Raw genomic sequence first — 18775 nt, 5'->3', positions numbered from 1 at the left:
TAATCTTGTTTATGCTGAACAAACCTGCTCCTGTGCAGGTTTGAGATTACAGATGTGTTGTGTAGGCAAATGTCTGACAACAGCTTTGAAGAACCTAAAAAATTTTGGACCATGTCAAAAACAGTCCAGTATAGCCAGCTCAGTTATCTATATATATAAGGAATAGGGCCCAGATCTTAATGCTGCCCTCATTGACATTTTTACAGATGCATTAATATCAGCCTTGCCCTTGTGTCTGAGGTTGTTTCTTCTACTCTGTTTGAGTTATGCAGTAGTTCTCTTTTTTCCTTGGAGTTTGTTTTTGCTTGTGAACAATGGCATTTAAGATAAATTGTAATATTAGATTGTTGTTGTTTATGAGATAATGATCGACCAACATGCAAAAGAACACTTATTGTGGGCAATCAGTCATCCCAGTAAACTGGGCACTGAGCTTGGTCAATATCCGGCTCATCTCATGGCTGTCTGTCTCGTCCGGTCGCCTGGGAGAATCTGTGAATGGGGTTGTGGCTCCAGGAGCCTGCTGTCACCAGGCACTGTATGTTTTTATTGGCTGGGGCCCTACCAAACCAAACATGTTTGTGCAGACTTGGGAGCTATTAATAAGACTGGGTTTTCCAACTGGGTTGTTTTCATTATTTCTCTATTCTGTCTGTCAAATTTACTCCTCTCTTCTCTCCTCCTCTGCTCCTCTTCTCTCTTCCTCTTTCTTCCTCTCTCTTTGGCTTACTGTTTGATTTATTTCTCTTATTTTCCTGTGTGCCAGTGCACTTCTGGCTAAAGTGCTTGTTGAAGTCTAGCAGGCTGTGTAGGTTAGTTTTTGTTGCAGATATTGTTTGACAACCATATCAGATCCTTGTCTGCAAAATAATTTTTAATACAATCCATGTATAATAGTACATTTCATAGGGTTGACTGCAATACATTTAGTTTTAGTTGTCATGTGTTGATGTCAGCAGAACAATAAAGCTGTTTGAGTTTAAAGGGTCTTACTTTGTAGCTTCTTTGTGGAATCCATTCTTTTAATGAAATTAGGTTACTATTACTAATTTTTCTTTTGTTTTTTCATTTCCTCTCTGTACAGTTTGCTTTGATTTGTCGTGGTGTGTGTTTTGTTTTCTAATGCTTGTCTGCAGACAGCCCACACTCATGGTCCTCTTTCACTCTTAGCCATCCTGCTTCTCCAGGTATCATATCATCATCTCTTCCTTTCATTTGGTTGATTCTGTCATTCCTTCCCTTTTGAATTTCTGCAGTTGTAAATTCAGGATCATTGTGAGGGATGACTGGTGCCAGTTGCTCTGCTGTGCTTTTATGCAGTTAAGAAACAGCTGGATGAACCTCCTGACATCTCACGCACCAGCAGCCTAGTGGATGGCATTGACTTCACCAGTGAATATGTCGCACTCCGCGTGGGTACCGATGCTTCACAGTGAGTACTGTACCTCAGAGTGACCTTACTGCATTATCCATCCATCCATTCATCCACCTGTCCATCCAATCACTTTAATAAGTTAGTATAACGCATTAATGTGCTCCATTGTCTTGTTTGGATGTTCTCTTACCCTTTAGAGTTCTCTTAAAGAACTTTCCTGAACTGGAAGACACAGTTGTGTTTTTGGTACCTAAGACTCTGGAGTAATGGGTATTCTGTTGGGAGCTCTAAGATGTCATCTAGGAGCTAAAACTATGTCCCTGGGTGCCAACTGATACTTGGAATTATGCTATGTGCTCTAACCACTTTTCCAGTGCTACCAGTGCTACCAGTAGGGAATTTGTAGAGTACATGCTTTCAGCTTTGTAGGAAGGATCCTTTATGTTGCTTTTTTGGGCCTTGCCAGATCAGCCTGAAAAGGTTGTGCATATGGTGTGTAAAAGTGAAGACTTCTTTACATGACCTAACAGTAAACATAATTACTGCGGAAGTGGTGTAAAGCCTGGGTGTGAATGTGTATGGAATGGGGTACTATGCTGACTTGCAGTCTCACCGGGTTGTATTTTACATATATTTAGTCAGTTACATAACTAACTAAAGAGCTTTTGAGCCATTTAATTTGATCTGGGTGTTTTCTCCAGTAAATGCATTCACCAGCTTAGTTCACAGTTATTTAGGACTAGTTTCAAGCATACTGACATCCCTGAAATTCACACAATGATCTGTTCACGACCAGTAAATAAATCACACCATGTCATTTGATGTAATTTTATTTAATATGATTGGAAAGGGTATTTTGAGTAGAGGCATATTTGGGAACTGTTGTCACAGGTGTACATTTATATAGCATTTTGACATTTATGCGCTTGTGGTTATATGCAAGGGCATTTTAAGATGCAAAGCTCTTCATGGAACTGGATTGTAACTTCACTCACTCACTCACTCATGGTTACGGAGCAGGTTTTTGTCCACAAATTGGCACCACTAGCCTTTATATGTGTTGGGAACGTGGAAAGCTGAGCCCAGCGTGATGTCACAGTTAAGGCTCTTTTATACATCATCCCTTGTTTCCATCAGTATGTATCCATTACTTACATAAAATCTCAAAGATGAGGACTCCCATTGTGTCTGTGATTCAGTTTACTCACAAGCCCTTTCTTGGCAAGAGTGGAGGACTCAGTCTCTACACAGCAGCTAAATTCCAGCAGGTATCTTTATAGGTTTCCCTTTCTCCCTGAGCCATCTGCAGGATGAAGCCACATGTTTGCTCATCTGTCTTGAGCACCTTTTTAATTCGCACTTAAAATGCAGTCCAAAGCTTTCCTAGGATGTCTTTTGGGTGGAAGTATGGGGCCCAAGCATGCGTTGCTAAGAGCACATTCCAGTCGTGTTTGTTAATGCATTAAGTGCCTTCATGTCCATTAGAGTGGTGAAGAGAGTGCAGCGTATGTGTGACTAAGCTGGAGTCTGATCTTGCAGTTGCCTTCTTCATTACCCTCTTGTGCTATGAGGCCCACCCTGCTGTCTGTGTATGCTATGTGTGTGGTTGCCCCATGTGCTGTGTTTGAAACCTTCAGCACATCCTCCACCTGTGGCCACCCCTGCTGTACGCTCCTCTGCTAACAGCCTAGCAGGATGTGTTGCAATCGGTGTTTTTTTCTTACTTCTTTTTTTAGCGAGACGGAGCAGAAGGTGCTTAGGGTGCCAGAGGTGTTTTCAGGTTGTGTAAGAGCCGTTATGCCAGTGACAGGGATGAGTGAGTAAGCAAGTGAGAGAATAAGAGAGACAAAGAGAAAGAGAGCTTTGGGTGTGTGTGAAGAGAGGCATCCTCTTGGCAATGCTCTGTTGATGTTCCTGTTGACATTATGGGGGTGAACATTAGATATGAGATTTTGACTTTGAAAGTTTTTTACATTTTTTTTGCCAGTTTTGTACAACACACCAAGAGTTTTCCAACTTGCATACAGCAGTGCTTCTGTTCCTTGGCTTTTGGATGTTATAGATAGCTCTTGTGGACAGTGGAGAACAGTGCATCTGCTTTTGCTGGGAAAACGTTTATTTGAACAAAACAGCCTCCTTATATATAACTCTCTTATTTAAACAGTAGGATATTGGGACAAGTCCATAAATGATTATGATTAAGAACTAGGTTTGTGCTATGGCAGTAAAATAAACCAGTCATTATTACAAGCTGAGCTGTGATTGTTCGTGTGCTGTGCTATTATATTATTGAGTGGAGAGACTAGCTTGTCCAGTAAAAGATGAACATTATATAATGCACCCTGAGTGGCTCAGAAAAATGGCCTTTGTCTATCTGTGTGAGTGGTGTGTGATCAGTGTGTGTGACTGAGTTTATGTATGTTTTTGTACATGTGTGAGTGGTGTGTGGTAGGTGTGTCTGTGACCATGAGCTTGTATATTTAATTGGCATGGCTCACTTACAAGCAAACATACTGATGCTACACATACTGCAGCTATGTAAGCACTGGGAAGGCATTTCTCCTGTTCACCAACCCTGTGTCTTCCGATGTAATAAATACCAGCCTTGATCCCATTCCTTTAGCTATTTTGAAGATCCTAATACTCTCTAGCTAGTATGACCTTTTGACCCTTTTGTGTGAGGTCTTGTGTTACGCCTCATGAAGTCAATTATCTCTTTATATTAAACTTAGCTACAGGTTTATAATGATGTATATACTTAAAAGAGGCATTCTCTCTACCCCTCTCCCTCGGTTTCCCACACGGCGAGGTCAAATGTGACAAATTTCCTCTAATTGTTCAAATATGGCAGAATGAATGAGAAACAGCACTGGCTTGTTCATTCAATAAACATTGTGCAAAGCTGATGTTCTTTTAATATACATGGGAAGTAGTTTATATCCACCAAGTATCATAAGAATTCTAAACAAAATACTTAGAGAGGCATTGAAATGAATATCTAGGTTTTCAACTTTTCCTTCTTTTCCCTTGACCTTTGTTTCCACTGCTTTTACATACTGCAACTTAAAAAAGTTTACATAAACCTTGAGCAAATAAAACTTTAAAAAGTCAGATGTTAACATACCCTACAGGTGTTAATCAATTTTAATCAACATTAAACAATTTTTGTTTCTCAAGTATCTCATTGGTGACAGTGCAGGCTATGGTGCTATATTTGAAGTAATTCTCTACTGTCTAAAAATATTTGCTGTCATACCTTTTTGGGGGGTGTTCAAGGCTTTTGAGAATAGTCATAAATTTTAGTTTTCAAAGGCTGATTTTACTAAAAGTCAACCCTTTGACCACAGTTTTGTTTGTTTAGAAACAACTGCCAAAACCTTATCAGTTATGCAGTATGTCTACAGTAATCTGTCTGGTGCCTATAAATAACTGAGTGCATACTCACACCCAGTGTTTGGTTTTTCTGTCTGGTAAAGACATGGCAGTCTATTAGACAGACAGAGGGAGGAAAGATCACCCTGGGCCTGGTCTTTTGGGTCATCTCCAATAGGTATTGGGAGGCACAGTTAACTATGATCTTGTAATGAAATAGAACATTTAAGTGGTAGCTTCATCTCTCCGGTGATTCAGAGACCCGGTAAAACACAGGTTGTAGAGCACTTGCCATGAATCTTAACTTATGTCTATGAAATTGATGGTGGGAGGTGGACTTACTGATCTTTGAGGAGTTGGCCATCCCATCACTGGTCCCAGCTATGATTTCTATGGTTGTGAAGCCTGGATAGTAGTTTAGTTTAGTGCAGATGTATTTCAGAAAATTCTTCTCAACTGTTTATTGTTGAGAAGTGAGTGCTGTGTTTACTTGTGCAGCTCTGCAGTCACACATGTTCTTCCATGGCTAACAGTCCCACAGGCTGCCCAGGCCATTGTCTGGGTTCTGTGGTTGTTTCTTTCTTCTGGTTCAGATCATGCTTTGCCATCACAAATCTTTCAGAAATAATAATAATAAAAAAAAGTGGTAAAGGAAAATAAACTCAGGCAATTGCTGTTTTTGCAGTGCATCTCTGTGAACAGACAGCAATGCCATGTTTTTGTTTTTCTGTGTGGAAGAGTGGAGAATCTGAGCAGCATTACTGATGTGGTTGTTTGTATCTGAGCTTGACCTGCCCTAATGTGTCGTCATTAATGACAAATGCACCGTTTTGGTTTTAAATTGGTTGCAGTTGCATGTTAAATGCGTTTGTGCATTTTCTGCGTTTCATCGAGCTCTTACTAGGCAGCTGTGTTTTTTGTTTTTTTTTCTTTCGCTTTATTTTCTTTTGATAAAGTTTGTTATTCCTTTCTGGCTTATAAGTGATTTCAGCAATGAGGCCAAATTGATTTGATATGATTTTGATTTTTTGAAAATACAGATTGAATGAGTGAACAGAAATGCTGGTGAACATGGAGAGAGTTCCGATGGAATTAGGGTTCTCAAATCAAGCTTGCTTCCAAGCACAACTTGATGAAAGTTCCCCCTAGTCCTCTTCCCCTCTTGTGTGCATATCTGTTTTTCCTTGTTTTCCTTTCATTTGACTGAACTTTCTCTGGGCAGAACGTTTAGGGGGCAAAAACACCAGCAGATACAGTCTTGTTATTAGATCATATTAGCTTTAGTAGACTTTGAGTCTGCTGAGCATATAAGCTTGTATGGTGCATTCAGAAATGCCATTTATTCCCATTTATTTCTGTCCAAGACTTTTCAGGCGGTTTTGGCAAGTCACTGTTTCCAGCCTTTGCTCTGAGGAAGCCTAAGTATTGAATTTGCTCTTCTTTCTTTCCTTCAAAGTGTTCCTTTGGTCCCTTCTCCCAAAACACCTGGATAAACAGCAGCTCCTAGCAGCTCCTTCCCAGTCTGCTGTGCCTGCCAGGCAATGGAGAGGCATGTTTATCTGTTCTACTGCTTCACCGTTCATGGTGTGGAGCATGTGGAAGATGTGGAGGGAGTGCAGTCTGGCGGGGCTGGATTCAGGTAGCTCGGGTCAGACCCTCTGATGTGGGTTTGTTCAGGTGGGCCTGGGTGGAGATGAGGAAAAGTGCTCAGCGAGCACGAGAGAGAGAGGTATGGATAATGTGAGAGCCCAGTTGATCAAGCTGGACCATGTGTTTGTGTCCCCCCCACCCCCACCTAGGCACATAAATGTTATTTAAACAGAAGTGCACAGACACACACACACACACACACGTAAGAGATCCTGCCCAGAGCCTGACTGGTGGCTCCCCTGCTGACCACAAAGCAGGACACACCTGGGCAGAATGAACACCTCTTTGTGTTGAGAGCAGAAAGGTCTGGAAACCTGGGAGAGGGAACTGGAATAAGACTTCCACGAACAAGCCTGGAGGCACTGCAGTCAGCCCAAATAAATTCACCATCACTCGATTTGCTCTTCGACTGCTCACAACTGCTGACTAGATATGTTCTTTGGTTCTTCAGGTTGGACAGGACTGGTCTAGGGATATGGAAGTGGAATAGAAGTGCAGTTTCATTTTTGCTGCACAGGGCAGGCTATTGGAAGAGTTGCATTTTTCAAATGCGCAAACACTTATTGCCTTATGGTCCCACTTAGTGGTTTTGCATGTTGGGAAAGAAATTGTGGTTTGTAGAGCAGCTTGCTTAGACTTGTCAGCATGACTACCATTTTACCTTTTACAGAATTGCTTCAAAGCAGCACACCAGCACAGACTATGCAGGGCTCACCTCATAGACCTAATGTCACGAGTCAATGGTATTGTGAACGCATGGAATACACTTCATGCTTGGAATCAGGCACATTTAGCCCAGATGGGGTTATTGTAGTGTTTCTGAGCGACATGTGGGCACTGTCTGTGTGAGACGTGACTGCTCAACTAACCCATGCTTTGGAGAAGAGCTGAAGTCTTGTAAGTCCTGCCGAAAAGAGAATTACGCTAAAACAGTCCTTGTGATCTGAAGATGGAATTAAACCAATCATCACAGAATCCACTGATTTGGTTTAAGCTTCTCTGTCTGTCTGGAGTGTTTCAGTGTATTAGTGAGTGCCAGTGAGGCCTTGGTTAACAGGAGGACAGGTTTGCACGACACAAAGCAGTGCCTGGCAAAGCATAGTTATGTCAGTTGATAGGCCTTTTTTTCACATCTTATTTACTTAATTGTTGCTGGTATTGCAGTATTGTCAGCTCTTTGCTCTCTTACAGAGCAGCCATGGATATGGCTTAGACAGAGTGGGTGAGATGTGGTGCTATACCAATGATCCAAACATTATCCACCCAAGAAGTGGATCCGCCCACACAGCGGCCTTAGTCGGGTCCTTACTAGTGGGGCTCTTCCAAGGACTTTAGCTCTAATGATGTTTGAAATGGGTAAGGAAAACTGGGGCTTTTTTCATCATATGGACCAGAAAGGTGATTAGCTGGCCATTGTGCTTCAGTTGCCCTCCTTTTTCCTAAATATTGTCCAACAGGTTATTTGCAATGCTTACTAGACTGCTTACCTGACACCTGTAGAATTATAAATGGAATTATACCTGAGGAGGTCAGTGTTGTTTTGATCATTAAAACATCTTCACTGAATGTCCTGTCTTTATAATATACCCATAAAATATCCAAACAAACTTAAGAATTCAAAAAAGAGGAACATTTTAAATTTGCCATAGGCTCTAGAATGGGAAAGAGCATTCTGGAAGATACCAGCTCATCATCCCAGTGATGTCAGCCTACAAGGATGCCTGTGTTTGTTGATGAATGCAGGGTCATTCACCATGAGTCTTTATGAACTGCATTTAAGTGACTGTAAACTCCACTGAGGTGTGTGGAATTAGTCGGACAAGCAGAGGCAGTGCACAAACAATGGACTTCCTGAAAAAAGTGTGTGTGTGTGGGGGGGGGGGGGGGGGGGGGGGGTGTCTAAATTTTGTAGTAATACTAATTTAGAAGTCAGCAACTCCAGGCTAAGCATGCATTTTATTTATTTACTGAGAAATAAAAAACTGTTCTCAGATGAGTTTATTTGGCATTTAATTTCCTGTTTAGGGCTAATTTGTGCATTCCTTCTGCGCTGGGTCCTGTCTGATAGATTCTCACAGAAGGAACTGAGCCTAGTCCTGTGTTAAAGAGGAAACGTTCCAGTGTCCTGGGCCTCAGGAAAGGCATCACTCCATTTCCTGTACGCCTCATGGACAGAGGTATCACAGCAAGATGCCTTTGAACACACTTGGAGGCAAGGACAAGCACAGAGCAGGACGAGGGGTTTATTTATTTGTAATTCATTCATGTTGAGCTCTGCTCAATGACAAAATGTAGTAAGTAGAGGTGGTCTGACTGAATCGCTTCGTTTCATGTGTAATTGTAAAAAGAAGCAAAAAGCAAAGGACTTTATGAAACAAATGTCTCTGAACATCTTTTGTTTAGAATTTGATTTTGCAGCTCCCTTATCTCCTTCCACTTGTTGTTGCTGTTTAGAAGATTAAGTTTGATAATTTTTTATCTATATTGACTAGTATTGTCTTCATCTTCATAGTGATCAACCACAAGATTTACTCAAATGAAACATGAATCAGTGACTTTGCTTCATTGTATGGTGCAGGGCTTTCTATGAAATGAGTTTCTGTTTGTAAATGTAAGGTTAGAATGATGGCCTAGTGGCATGAGTCACTATTCGCTTTGAGCTGGACCGCTCAACTTGAGCACACTTTAATGAAGTGATTAATAAAGAGAAAAGAGGAAAACCGTCAGTGAAATCAAAAGCAATGACTCACCCTGAGATGAATGAGAGCAAAAATAAACTTTGGTGAAGTAATCTTTGTAGTGTTTACGTCATCTATGAAGAAGCCCGACAAATTAGGGTTATTTGGTCCAACTGAATTCATCATATTTGCAGACTCTGCTGCAGCACTAGGCAGTACTAAAATATTACAATCTGACCAAGTAGAAAGACTTTGCTTTTCAGTTTAGTAAGGCAGTCTTTTTGGTAACTCTTGGGTTTATTGATCCTGTTAGTACGCCAGAGGTGTCTACCAGTAAATGATTATCATCATGTTAGAGTGAAGTAAAAGCTATGTGATTGACTAACTGGCCAAATGTTCTCATACAAAAGCAAATAATAAAACCTGTTTGAATGTATTATGCCCGTAGTAGTGTGTTGTTAACTGATAATTGGGTTGTAAGGATCGGGAGATTGTGTCCTTTTATTTCAGAATACACCATGCTCTGTTGGCTCACTGCAAAGACACATAGAAGGATTTTGTGTCACTGGTCAGTGCCAGACGTCTGGGTCATGAATGTTTATCTTAGTAAATCACTTACACATCTGCTCCTAGCTGCAGCGGACAAGTGTGCTGGTGATATTTTATGAAGCAGGTTTCCTTTGAAAAACAGATGAAAACTGTGCTGAGGCCCTGCTTGAAAAGGACCATGCACACTGAGTTACCCAGACACCCTGACAACTGTGTCTGGTGAAAACTTTCATCACAGCTTTTCTGAAGAATGTACAGTTTGTAATACTATAAATGTGCCCATTAACCAGCAGTTTGTGCTGTGGCAGCACTAACACGCACACACATAAACACACATGCAGTGCTCATCATGCTCTGCTAGCATATTTACTGCTAGCATAGAGTACTTCTCTGTATTGAGTACTCTTTAAACCTTCCACACTGAAGCAGAGGAAACAGACCAGAAAAAGTGGGGAACAGCTCGAGTGAGTGAGTGAGTGAGTGAGTGAGTGAGTGAGTGTCTGTGAATGCCCGGTCAGTTTCACCTTTGCCCAGGTACCCTTTTCTCTTGTGCTTTCTCTCTCTGTCTTTTTTGTGTGATTTCTTTTTCTACTCTCTTTCTCCCTCCCTTTTTCTTGCTTTCTTTTTGGCAGAAGGAATTCATTTTCTCTCTATTTGTGAATTGTTCCGCTCTAATGGGAATTACCATAGTAGTCCGTCCACTTGGACAAAGAAATTGCATGAAATTGCACAATAACGTGAGCATTGAAAACATACAAAGTGTGTGTGTGTGTGAGTGGGATATTTCTGTGTGCGCGTGAGTGGGCAGTTTGAGTGTGTGCCTGTTGTTGGTGATTTCAGAGTAGAAAACTTCCTGGCTTAGTTCTAAATCTATCCTTTTTTTTTTTTTTTTTTTTTTTTTTTTTTTTTTTTTTTTTTTTAAATGGAATGAGTTTTCGACATTTCAGCATGTTGGTCATGTTGAACTGTTTACTTTTAGGTCATAGTGGAGTGTTTCTTGTTTACTCTTCCATGATGAGGTCACATGCCATACAGGAGCACTTCCATGCCCTTGCTAGTGTTTGTATGGATCAGGTGCCAGTGGAGTGCTGGAGTGCTGGCCTCTTTCTCCGGAGCATCAGCTGAATGTGGGAGACTTTCATCCCAGCTGTCAACAGCAGTATGGAAATGGGAAGCGCTCCTCCACTGGTGGAAAATGAGGTGCAGAAGAGTTGTGCTATAGGCCAGCCCAGAGTAACCTCTCTCCCCACTCACATCCCCCCACACACAACTTACTTACTGGAACCCTGGAGCACACTGCCCTTCATCTGCCCTTCATTCAGGGGCACTTGTCCTAAGGCTTATTTTTCTATCAGTCTTTTGGGGTTTTCTCTAATGCAGTTTTCCATTTTTTCCTCCCTCCTTTGACTTGACTTCTGCATAGAAATGCATTTTTTGGTGGGGGGTGGAGAAGGGAGTGTTTGCAAAACATCAGATATGCCTTGCTACTGTAATGGCCAGTGATGCCTTTGGATGAGGGGATATAGGATTCTGTGTAGAGTTGTACATGTGGGGAATTTGAGAGGAGCGGGATCACAGAGCAAATGAGAGTATCTCCAATATCTCATTCAAAATCTGAATAAAAGTGTCTCAGGCAAGAACGGTGGCTCAATAGTGTAGACAGTGATCTAGAGAGGTGAATGGATGCTAGAGAGGCTTTCTCTCTCTCTCTCTCTCTCTCTCCTTTTCCCTCTCTGTCTCTCTTCCCCTCACTCTGCGAATGTCTGGAGCATGAAAATGAGCTGTTTGTAAAGGCAAGCCTGCACTTTGGCACAGTGTCTGTGTGTTTTGACGCTGGTTGGATGAGAGCTGCATGGGGTCTGCACCAGAATCTCAAAGATTCCCAAAAGACCCCATACAATGTGGGGAAGTACTCAAATGTTTGGACAAGGTCAGTGGCCACTAAAACGTTTTATACCATTCACTGAATGCACGGCTGCAAGTGTTGCTCCCTTGGTGTTAACCCACATTACTCAGCGTTACATTTCTTATGTTACATTTCTTACTTTTTTTATGGATCTAAAAAGATACATTTCTGGATTTTGTTTTCATATTTGAAGTGGATGCATGTATGCTGCTGTGTTAAGGGTGTTAAGGGCTGCTGTAGTGCTTGGCTCTCTCTGTTTTGAACATGTCCATGCTAAGCTCCTGCAACTGGAGGAGGAGGTGCAGAATTTCAGTGTGTATTGATGAGCTCATGCACATGCACTCAGTAAAATCAAAGCAAAAAGAAGCAGGAGCAGAGGAGAGCAGGAGGAGGTCGGACAATGGACGTCCTTGGGTGCCCTGCCCCACCACTACTACATTTTCCACTCAGCCACAATCAGCATCACTACATAGACTCGAGGGCAAATTCTTGTACTGTTCTCACACTGAATGTTCTCACAATAAAGATTTGCTCAGTCAGGTGTAGTCAGAGAAGGCTATTTGATGACTGATGAGATAAAAATGCCTTTTCGTTGTCTGTGGTGAGAAATGGCCAGCATCAGAGCAGTTACTGTGAATCAGGGCTAGATTTACTAAACAAATGAAAGTAGAGCATCCAATTTCAGTGTTGTTTCTCTGAATGGTAATGGTTGCAATATGTGTTGATTTTAAAGGTGGTCTAAGTTTTAACAATTGAATCAACTTTGATAAGTCAAATTAGTTTTATAAATTGTGATTAAACAAACAACACAAAGGTAGGTTATTTGTACTTGCAAGTTGAGAACTGTTTGTTAATATTGACAGCCCACTGTAAGTATATCTTGCCGGTTAGTTTTGTAACACTGAAGTAGGGAATCTGATAAGAGGGTCAAGCCATATTTCACTGACAGCTTTGTTTTGCAGAAGCAAAACAAGTTTGCATGTCCCAAAATGCCCATAGGGTGTGACTAACTCTTCATGCATTTCTACAGTGGATATACTGGATATACTGTACACATAAACTCTGTTACCATTCTGTCATGAGGAAAATGTATATTTTTCTGCTGTAAAGCAAAAAATATTATCTGTAGTTACTTGGTGTGAGTGTGAGTATGTGTGTGGTAGAGATACCGTGTGTGTGCTGATTAGATGGCAAAGCTCAGGTTCACTTATTTAGATCCTGTCCTACTCTTCTGCTCTGGCCCACTCCATAGTGGGGGGGTAGTGCCCATGTGACTAGGGCTGAAACAATTCCTTGATTGATTGATTAACTTGATTACTAAAAATCAAGTTTTTTCAATCCATACAACTATATCCACAATATTCCTACATTCCACCGTGCATTGCCTATCATGGCAAAAACACATTCAGTAGCTAAATACTAAGCTCACTAGGGAGCATACCAAAACAAGATTAAAATGAGGTAATATATAATATTACTTCTGCCATAGAAGGTTGGAAAGATAAAATAAAGAAGCCCAAAGTGACTGTTTTTGTGTATTTCCTTGAATCGTTATCAAGCGACAGAGAGGTTATGAATAAGCTCCCAGAATCCAGTATCTACACAGCAGTAAGGTTCTAGTGAAGACGATAGACAAATATCTTTACATAAAAGCAGACATCAAGCCTAGCCAGAGTCCGAACAGTCTATGCCATCGCGCTTGGGTTGTCACTGCAGAGACAGGAGAAGTTCACAGCAGGCTTAACTAGATCACAAACTGTGTGAGATTGTTGAATTTTAAGGGGTGAATTCTAGTTGTGTTTATTGGCAGAGATGTCAAATTTTACATTTTGGATCTATGCCGTAGGCATTATAGTAAAAGGACTGGAAATTACATTACATACAAATGTATTTTGAATGAATGAGTGATTTGAATGAATGAACAAATACACTATTAGGGAATGACCTTTTGTATACTGAGAAAATAATAAACTGCTCTGTGTTCTGAGAAATCTAGTCACTGTTTTCAAAAACTTTCTGTTTTCACACAAATGTTGAGGCCCACTGAGTGGACTGTAAAGTTTAAGGAAAACAAATGGCAAATTAATCAAATGAAAAATTTACCTTGTTTATATTTTTCCTATGTGTAAACCAAACTATTTTGTGTTAGCCACTCATATCAACAACCATTAGCATAGCTACACCAGCTTAGTCAAAATAATGTTTAACGAGTCCATTCACAAACAGATGTTCTGCGTATCTATTGAAAAACACATGAAATATAAAAGTCAAATGAAAAATAATTTGAAATGAATGTTTTTATTTGCTTAAAAACAGAATGTAATATGACACTTACTTAAATATACTAAATTAGGTTTAGTTTTGATAGATACTGTTTGCAATTTAAGCAATAAAAATGTTTATTTTTCTAAAATAGAAACCAATTTGTTTTTAATTTTAAGAGGCTTGTCTTATATTCTCTTTTGTATATTTACTGTGGCTATTTAGTATTAATCGGCTTATCGATGAAATAATCAACAGATACTTGATTGCACTATAGTCTATTGCTGCAGCCCCTACATGTGATGTAGGCCAAGGAGACATGCTTGATGCTTGAGTGCTCAGGCATCACTTCAACTGTACTCCCTCTCACTCCCCCATACTCCCCTGTTTTGGGCTGATGGCACACTCTGAGCCCCAGCCCTAATCAGCTAAGGTTATGAGGGCCGCTGAGCTGTTCCACATGTGTGGGGGAGCGTCAGCTCAAATTAAGCCAGGGTGGACAAAGGCCCTTTTTTGCACACAGGTGTCTGGGGAGGGGGGTGCAGTTTGGAACTGATGTGCTAAAGGAGTCTCTTATGCAGGCATGGAGTGGGTTGGCTCTTAACGCCCCTCCTCACACTGTTAACCCTGTAAGGGCTTTTGTACTGATAAAGGAATTAGAAAGTATGGCTCCCGGGTTGTTTGTTTGCGTCTGGATTGTGATTGTAATGAGTGTTTAGACTGGATTAATGATTATGCTTTCACGTTCAGAAATCCAACTTAAACTCTCAAAGGTGACATAACTAAAGTGATATTCAATTACACAACTGAATAAAGAGCTTTATTGTTTATCTGCCAGAAAGTTCTCACAATCCATTTGTGGTCTTTGAACTTGAATGTTTGTGTTTTCTTTGGTTTGATCACCATACTGCCACCAGTTGCCACGTTGAAAGACAGCAACAATGCCCGCCCCATCCTCTGTGTCCTAGCTGCCTAGCAACCGCGATGCAGCTGTGGTGTGGGCGGCAAATTTTCGGTCGTGTAGCCATCCCCACAGTCTGCATGGAACTAATTCTGTCTGGGTATTCAATTTAATTCTCCATGCTGTCCCAAAGCCCCTTCACTGCAACCCCCCAGCCCCGCCCCCTTCTCCCAGCTATATAAACTGCTTATCCACAGCCATGAACACTGAGGGGCTTGTGCTCACAGTAATTTCTCAAAAGTCCGTAAACCATTCTTGTGAGATTTAGGCATTTAGGCTAACGAGTACCGCTAATATGCTAAAGTATTGTGGGTAAGGCAGCGGTAACTGATTCTGCATTATCCAAAACATCGGGAACAGCCTTAAGCTAGTGTGAAATGAATTCAAATGGAGATGTCTGAAATTATAAATAAGATGCCAAGCGAGGGGCAGAATTTGTTAACTGAATCAACAGATGGCACTTCGGCACATGACAATGGAGCCTCCAACTTGTTTGTTTTTTTTCCCTGAAGTTATCATCAAGAATTTTGCCTGGAAATCATGCCACTCTGGTTCCAAGTCATTAGCTGTTCCAGTTTGGTTCAGTATCGTAGACTGACTACAAATGAATGCATTTATACACATGTTCACCACAGGTCAGCAGTGCCGAGCCCCTGGATGCTTAGCAGTCTACAAATCACATCATCCTGCCGCTCCCTTATCGCCATCTATGGCATGTTTGAAATCTCCTGTGAGCTCCTCTGTGTAAGATTGTAATACTAACTGTTATCACCAGAGAGACTGTCTCCAGGTGGTTCTACTCTTTATGGTCCAATGCTTAAATCAGATTAACTGGGAGCAACCTGGGGGACGTGAGCGCCGGCCTGTCTCCTCCAGCTCTTGCCATGTCTTCGCTCCCCTCTCTCACCCTGTGCCCTTCTCCCCTCCCCGGCATCACAGGGAGTAAAGAAGCAGGCACCCGGGAGGCTGTATGAAGGCAGGTTTGGCACCAGGAGATGAGGCTTGGGATCTTTTAGTGGAGCTGGATGCTCTGTTTCCAACAGCTTCACCAAGGCCCACTGTGACACATTATGCTGCCTTTCATTCACACACTGCAGCACCCTAGCTTCAAGTCTTTAATATAACCCTTGGCAGGAGCGATCTTTCCTTGGACACCTAAATGCAGAGGAGGATGATTGCTTCACAGATAAAATATTTGGAACCAAAGCGGTAACATTAATGCTTAATTCCCTAATTTGGTTCCTCCCTATGTTATCTCAGGGACGCGCTCTTGTTGAGTGGCTCTGGGGCTGCTAAGCGTGCTTTAATGAGCGGAGTTTTGGCGTGTTGCCGGGCCCTGCTGGACCGGCTGCTGGTTGATGGGAATGCGGTGATGAGCAGAGGCGAGAGCCTTTATTACAGCCGTCTGCAGCTTTGATGTGAAGCAGAGACCACAGAGGCGTGCACATATCTGTCACTAGCCCAGCTGCGCGTGTGTGTGTGCGCGTGCGTGTGTGTGTGCGCGCGCGCGCGTGTGTGTGTGTGTGTTGGAGGGTGGGTGAAATAGCAGGAGGTAGTTCGTGTTTGATTCTACTGTAGGTCTGTATTTGTATTTGGTGCTAAAACTAATACGAGCATGAAATAAATAGGGGCGATACTTTCAGTTCTGTGGTAAAGCCTCTGTTAACGTTTGGGGGCTGAGTTGTTGCTTTGCCAAGCGTGAAGGTGACGTGTGGGTGCCCCCTTTCTTACACTTTCAGTGTTTTATATGGACATGGTTATATTTGTACTTAATCCAAATTTTATGGTTTGGTTTAGAAAAAATATCTCTAAGGCACAGTTCAATGGGGGTGTGTTGGTGTGACCTTATATTATTTTTTAAGGCTAATGTTGTCGTTGCCCGATATCTCACACCGTAAATCTGTTAGTCTGGGTGTTCTTTGCTCAATGCCAATACTTAGGACCGGGAACTCGGTCAAGTCTTGAAAACTGAACTCTGTTTCTGCTTGCTGCTCCAAAACATTAAAGCAGCTCTGTATCGTATCCTGCTCTTTTCATGCCTTTTCAACTCTGGCTCAACTTCATGCTTGGAACAAGAGCAATTTCCATGTTAAAGGGGGATTGTTGGGGAGGGGGTGACACGTTATCGGTTTTGTAATAGCCTCATATAATTATTCAGCCTCATCCTAAGATACCCCATGATATATAGAATTTTATATGTCTTGTGCACAATTCGCTATACAACTGTGACAACTGCAAAAAAATAATATGCAACCGTACATACGCGAGGCACTATCCAAACACAGTAATGCAACAATATATAATGCAGTATATAGTAAAATAATTTCTGGCTGTAAAAGATATAGTAACACCTTATATTTTCTCTACATAAAGTGTTCAAAGTGCACAAAGTGATGAGTTCTTAGAGAGAAGGGGAAATTGAATATTAATGAGTGAGCTGTAAGTCAGTTTAACACAGATCACACACACACACGCACACACACACACCTATATATTATATATAATGCTTGCTTGGAGTGGAAGTTCTAGGAGTCTAAAAGGAGTACAAAGAGCTCACAGTGGTCCCAGATGATGAGGGCCTATTTGTAGCCCTGTGTAGACATTGGGGGGCTTGGAACTCAGACAGCCTTTGCAGTCCTCTAGGTTCTATGAGAATTTTTAGTTACAAGGCTAACAGTGTTTTTTCCATTTATCTCTCTCTGTGGCCCCATGTGTTGACCAGACACTTAATTTAGTAATTTCAGGCAAAATAAAAAGAACACTACAATCTTTTTCTGGTTTGTGTCAGAAATAGGTCCCAAGTGCAAATACACATGTCCCCTATCCACCCACATACACACCCACCCACTCCTACACCCAGTATTGTTTTAAATGTACTCTCAGTTGTAGGCAATTTGACTACATAGGCAATGCTCAAAACCATGTATTTTATAAGTCAGTGCAAGCTCATGCATAGTTGATTTACATTTCTTGTTGTTTTGTGTGGGGAAGTGTGTTTAATGTTGTATCTAACTCAGATGTTATTTTTAGCCAGCAAGCAGAGCAATTGTCCATGCATGTGTGTTAGCATACAGGCCATGTGATCTAAAAGCCCCCATGAAGGAATGAGTGAAAGAGCTGAACAGCTTTGAGAGTATCTGTCATCTCCCGCTGCCCACCAAGCCTAGGTGACTTGAATGACAAAACATTAAAAACTGTCTTCTGCTGTTTTGTGTCTAGAGTTTCTGCTGCTAATTATACTATTGCTGAACTGCCAAGATTTTTCTAGCAAGCAAGGTCATTTTGCCAGTATATACAAATGTTTGTCCAACCATCTACCACTGAAGTTATTTATTAATTTATGATTAATTTATAATTTTTAATCTATCTCTCTCTGTCTCTCTGTCCCCCCCATACATACCCACTTTCTCTCCCTCTCTCTCACTCTCACTCTAACGCTCCTCGAAACAGGCAATAATAGGTAGTTGGTGGTCCAGTTGAGCATTAGGGTCCTGAGGTCAAGGATGTGTGACTGTGTGTATGAGTACTATGTCAGTCATGCCACACCGCTGGTCTCTACTCTATAGGACACACTTATAACGTGCTGTTACTCATCTCGCTGTTCTGCTACCTCAAAGGCAAAAAGGCATTCACACCTGCTGTTCCACACACATACACCCACAACCCCATCCACACACACACGCACACACTCTGCCGACGTCTTATCCCTTTTTGATGAAACTGTGGTTTGATCTCTGTTTGCTAACACTACAAGTTCAACCTCTCACACCCTCCCCCCCCCCGCTTTCCTTTTGTGTGTTGCTCCATCCATTCCTATTTCTGTCTCTAGCTTTCCCTCTATTCATACTGCTAAAAATATCTACAAACATATTTACCTCAAATTTCTACCACACCTCTCATGGTAGAATTAGTGTTGTTAATAGTCTTCACTGAATCACATTTTTTGTTCTTTAGTCAAACACATATTCCTGATAGATTTTAAGGCCAAGGTCTACTGCCGATGGTCATCACCGTTCATCTTG

The 18775-nt window shown here is 41.5% G+C and overlaps 1 protein-coding gene across 1 annotated transcript in view; it reads left to right on the top strand.

Annotated features, from left to right (window-relative positions):
* kcnq1.2 (potassium voltage-gated channel, KQT-like subfamily, member 1.2) overlaps positions 1 to 18775 on the top strand; it is a 108058-nt gene that overhangs the window by 30231 nt on the left and 59052 nt on the right. The window contains exons 12-13 of the mRNA XM_027019967.2: positions 1141 to 1187; positions 1321 to 1432. Of these exons, the coding sequence (XP_026875768.2) occupies positions 1141 to 1187; positions 1321 to 1432 (159 nt within the window). The remainder of the gene's footprint in view (positions 1 to 1140; positions 1188 to 1320; positions 1433 to 18775) is intronic.

Source organism: Electrophorus electricus, chromosome 2 (assembly GCF_013358815.1).
Source record: "Electrophorus electricus isolate fEleEle1 chromosome 2, fEleEle1.pri, whole genome shotgun sequence".
In the NCBI taxonomy this organism is placed as follows: Eukaryota; Metazoa; Chordata; class Actinopteri; order Gymnotiformes; family Gymnotidae; genus Electrophorus; species Electrophorus electricus.
This window is presented reverse-complemented; position numbering and strand designations above follow the sequence as displayed.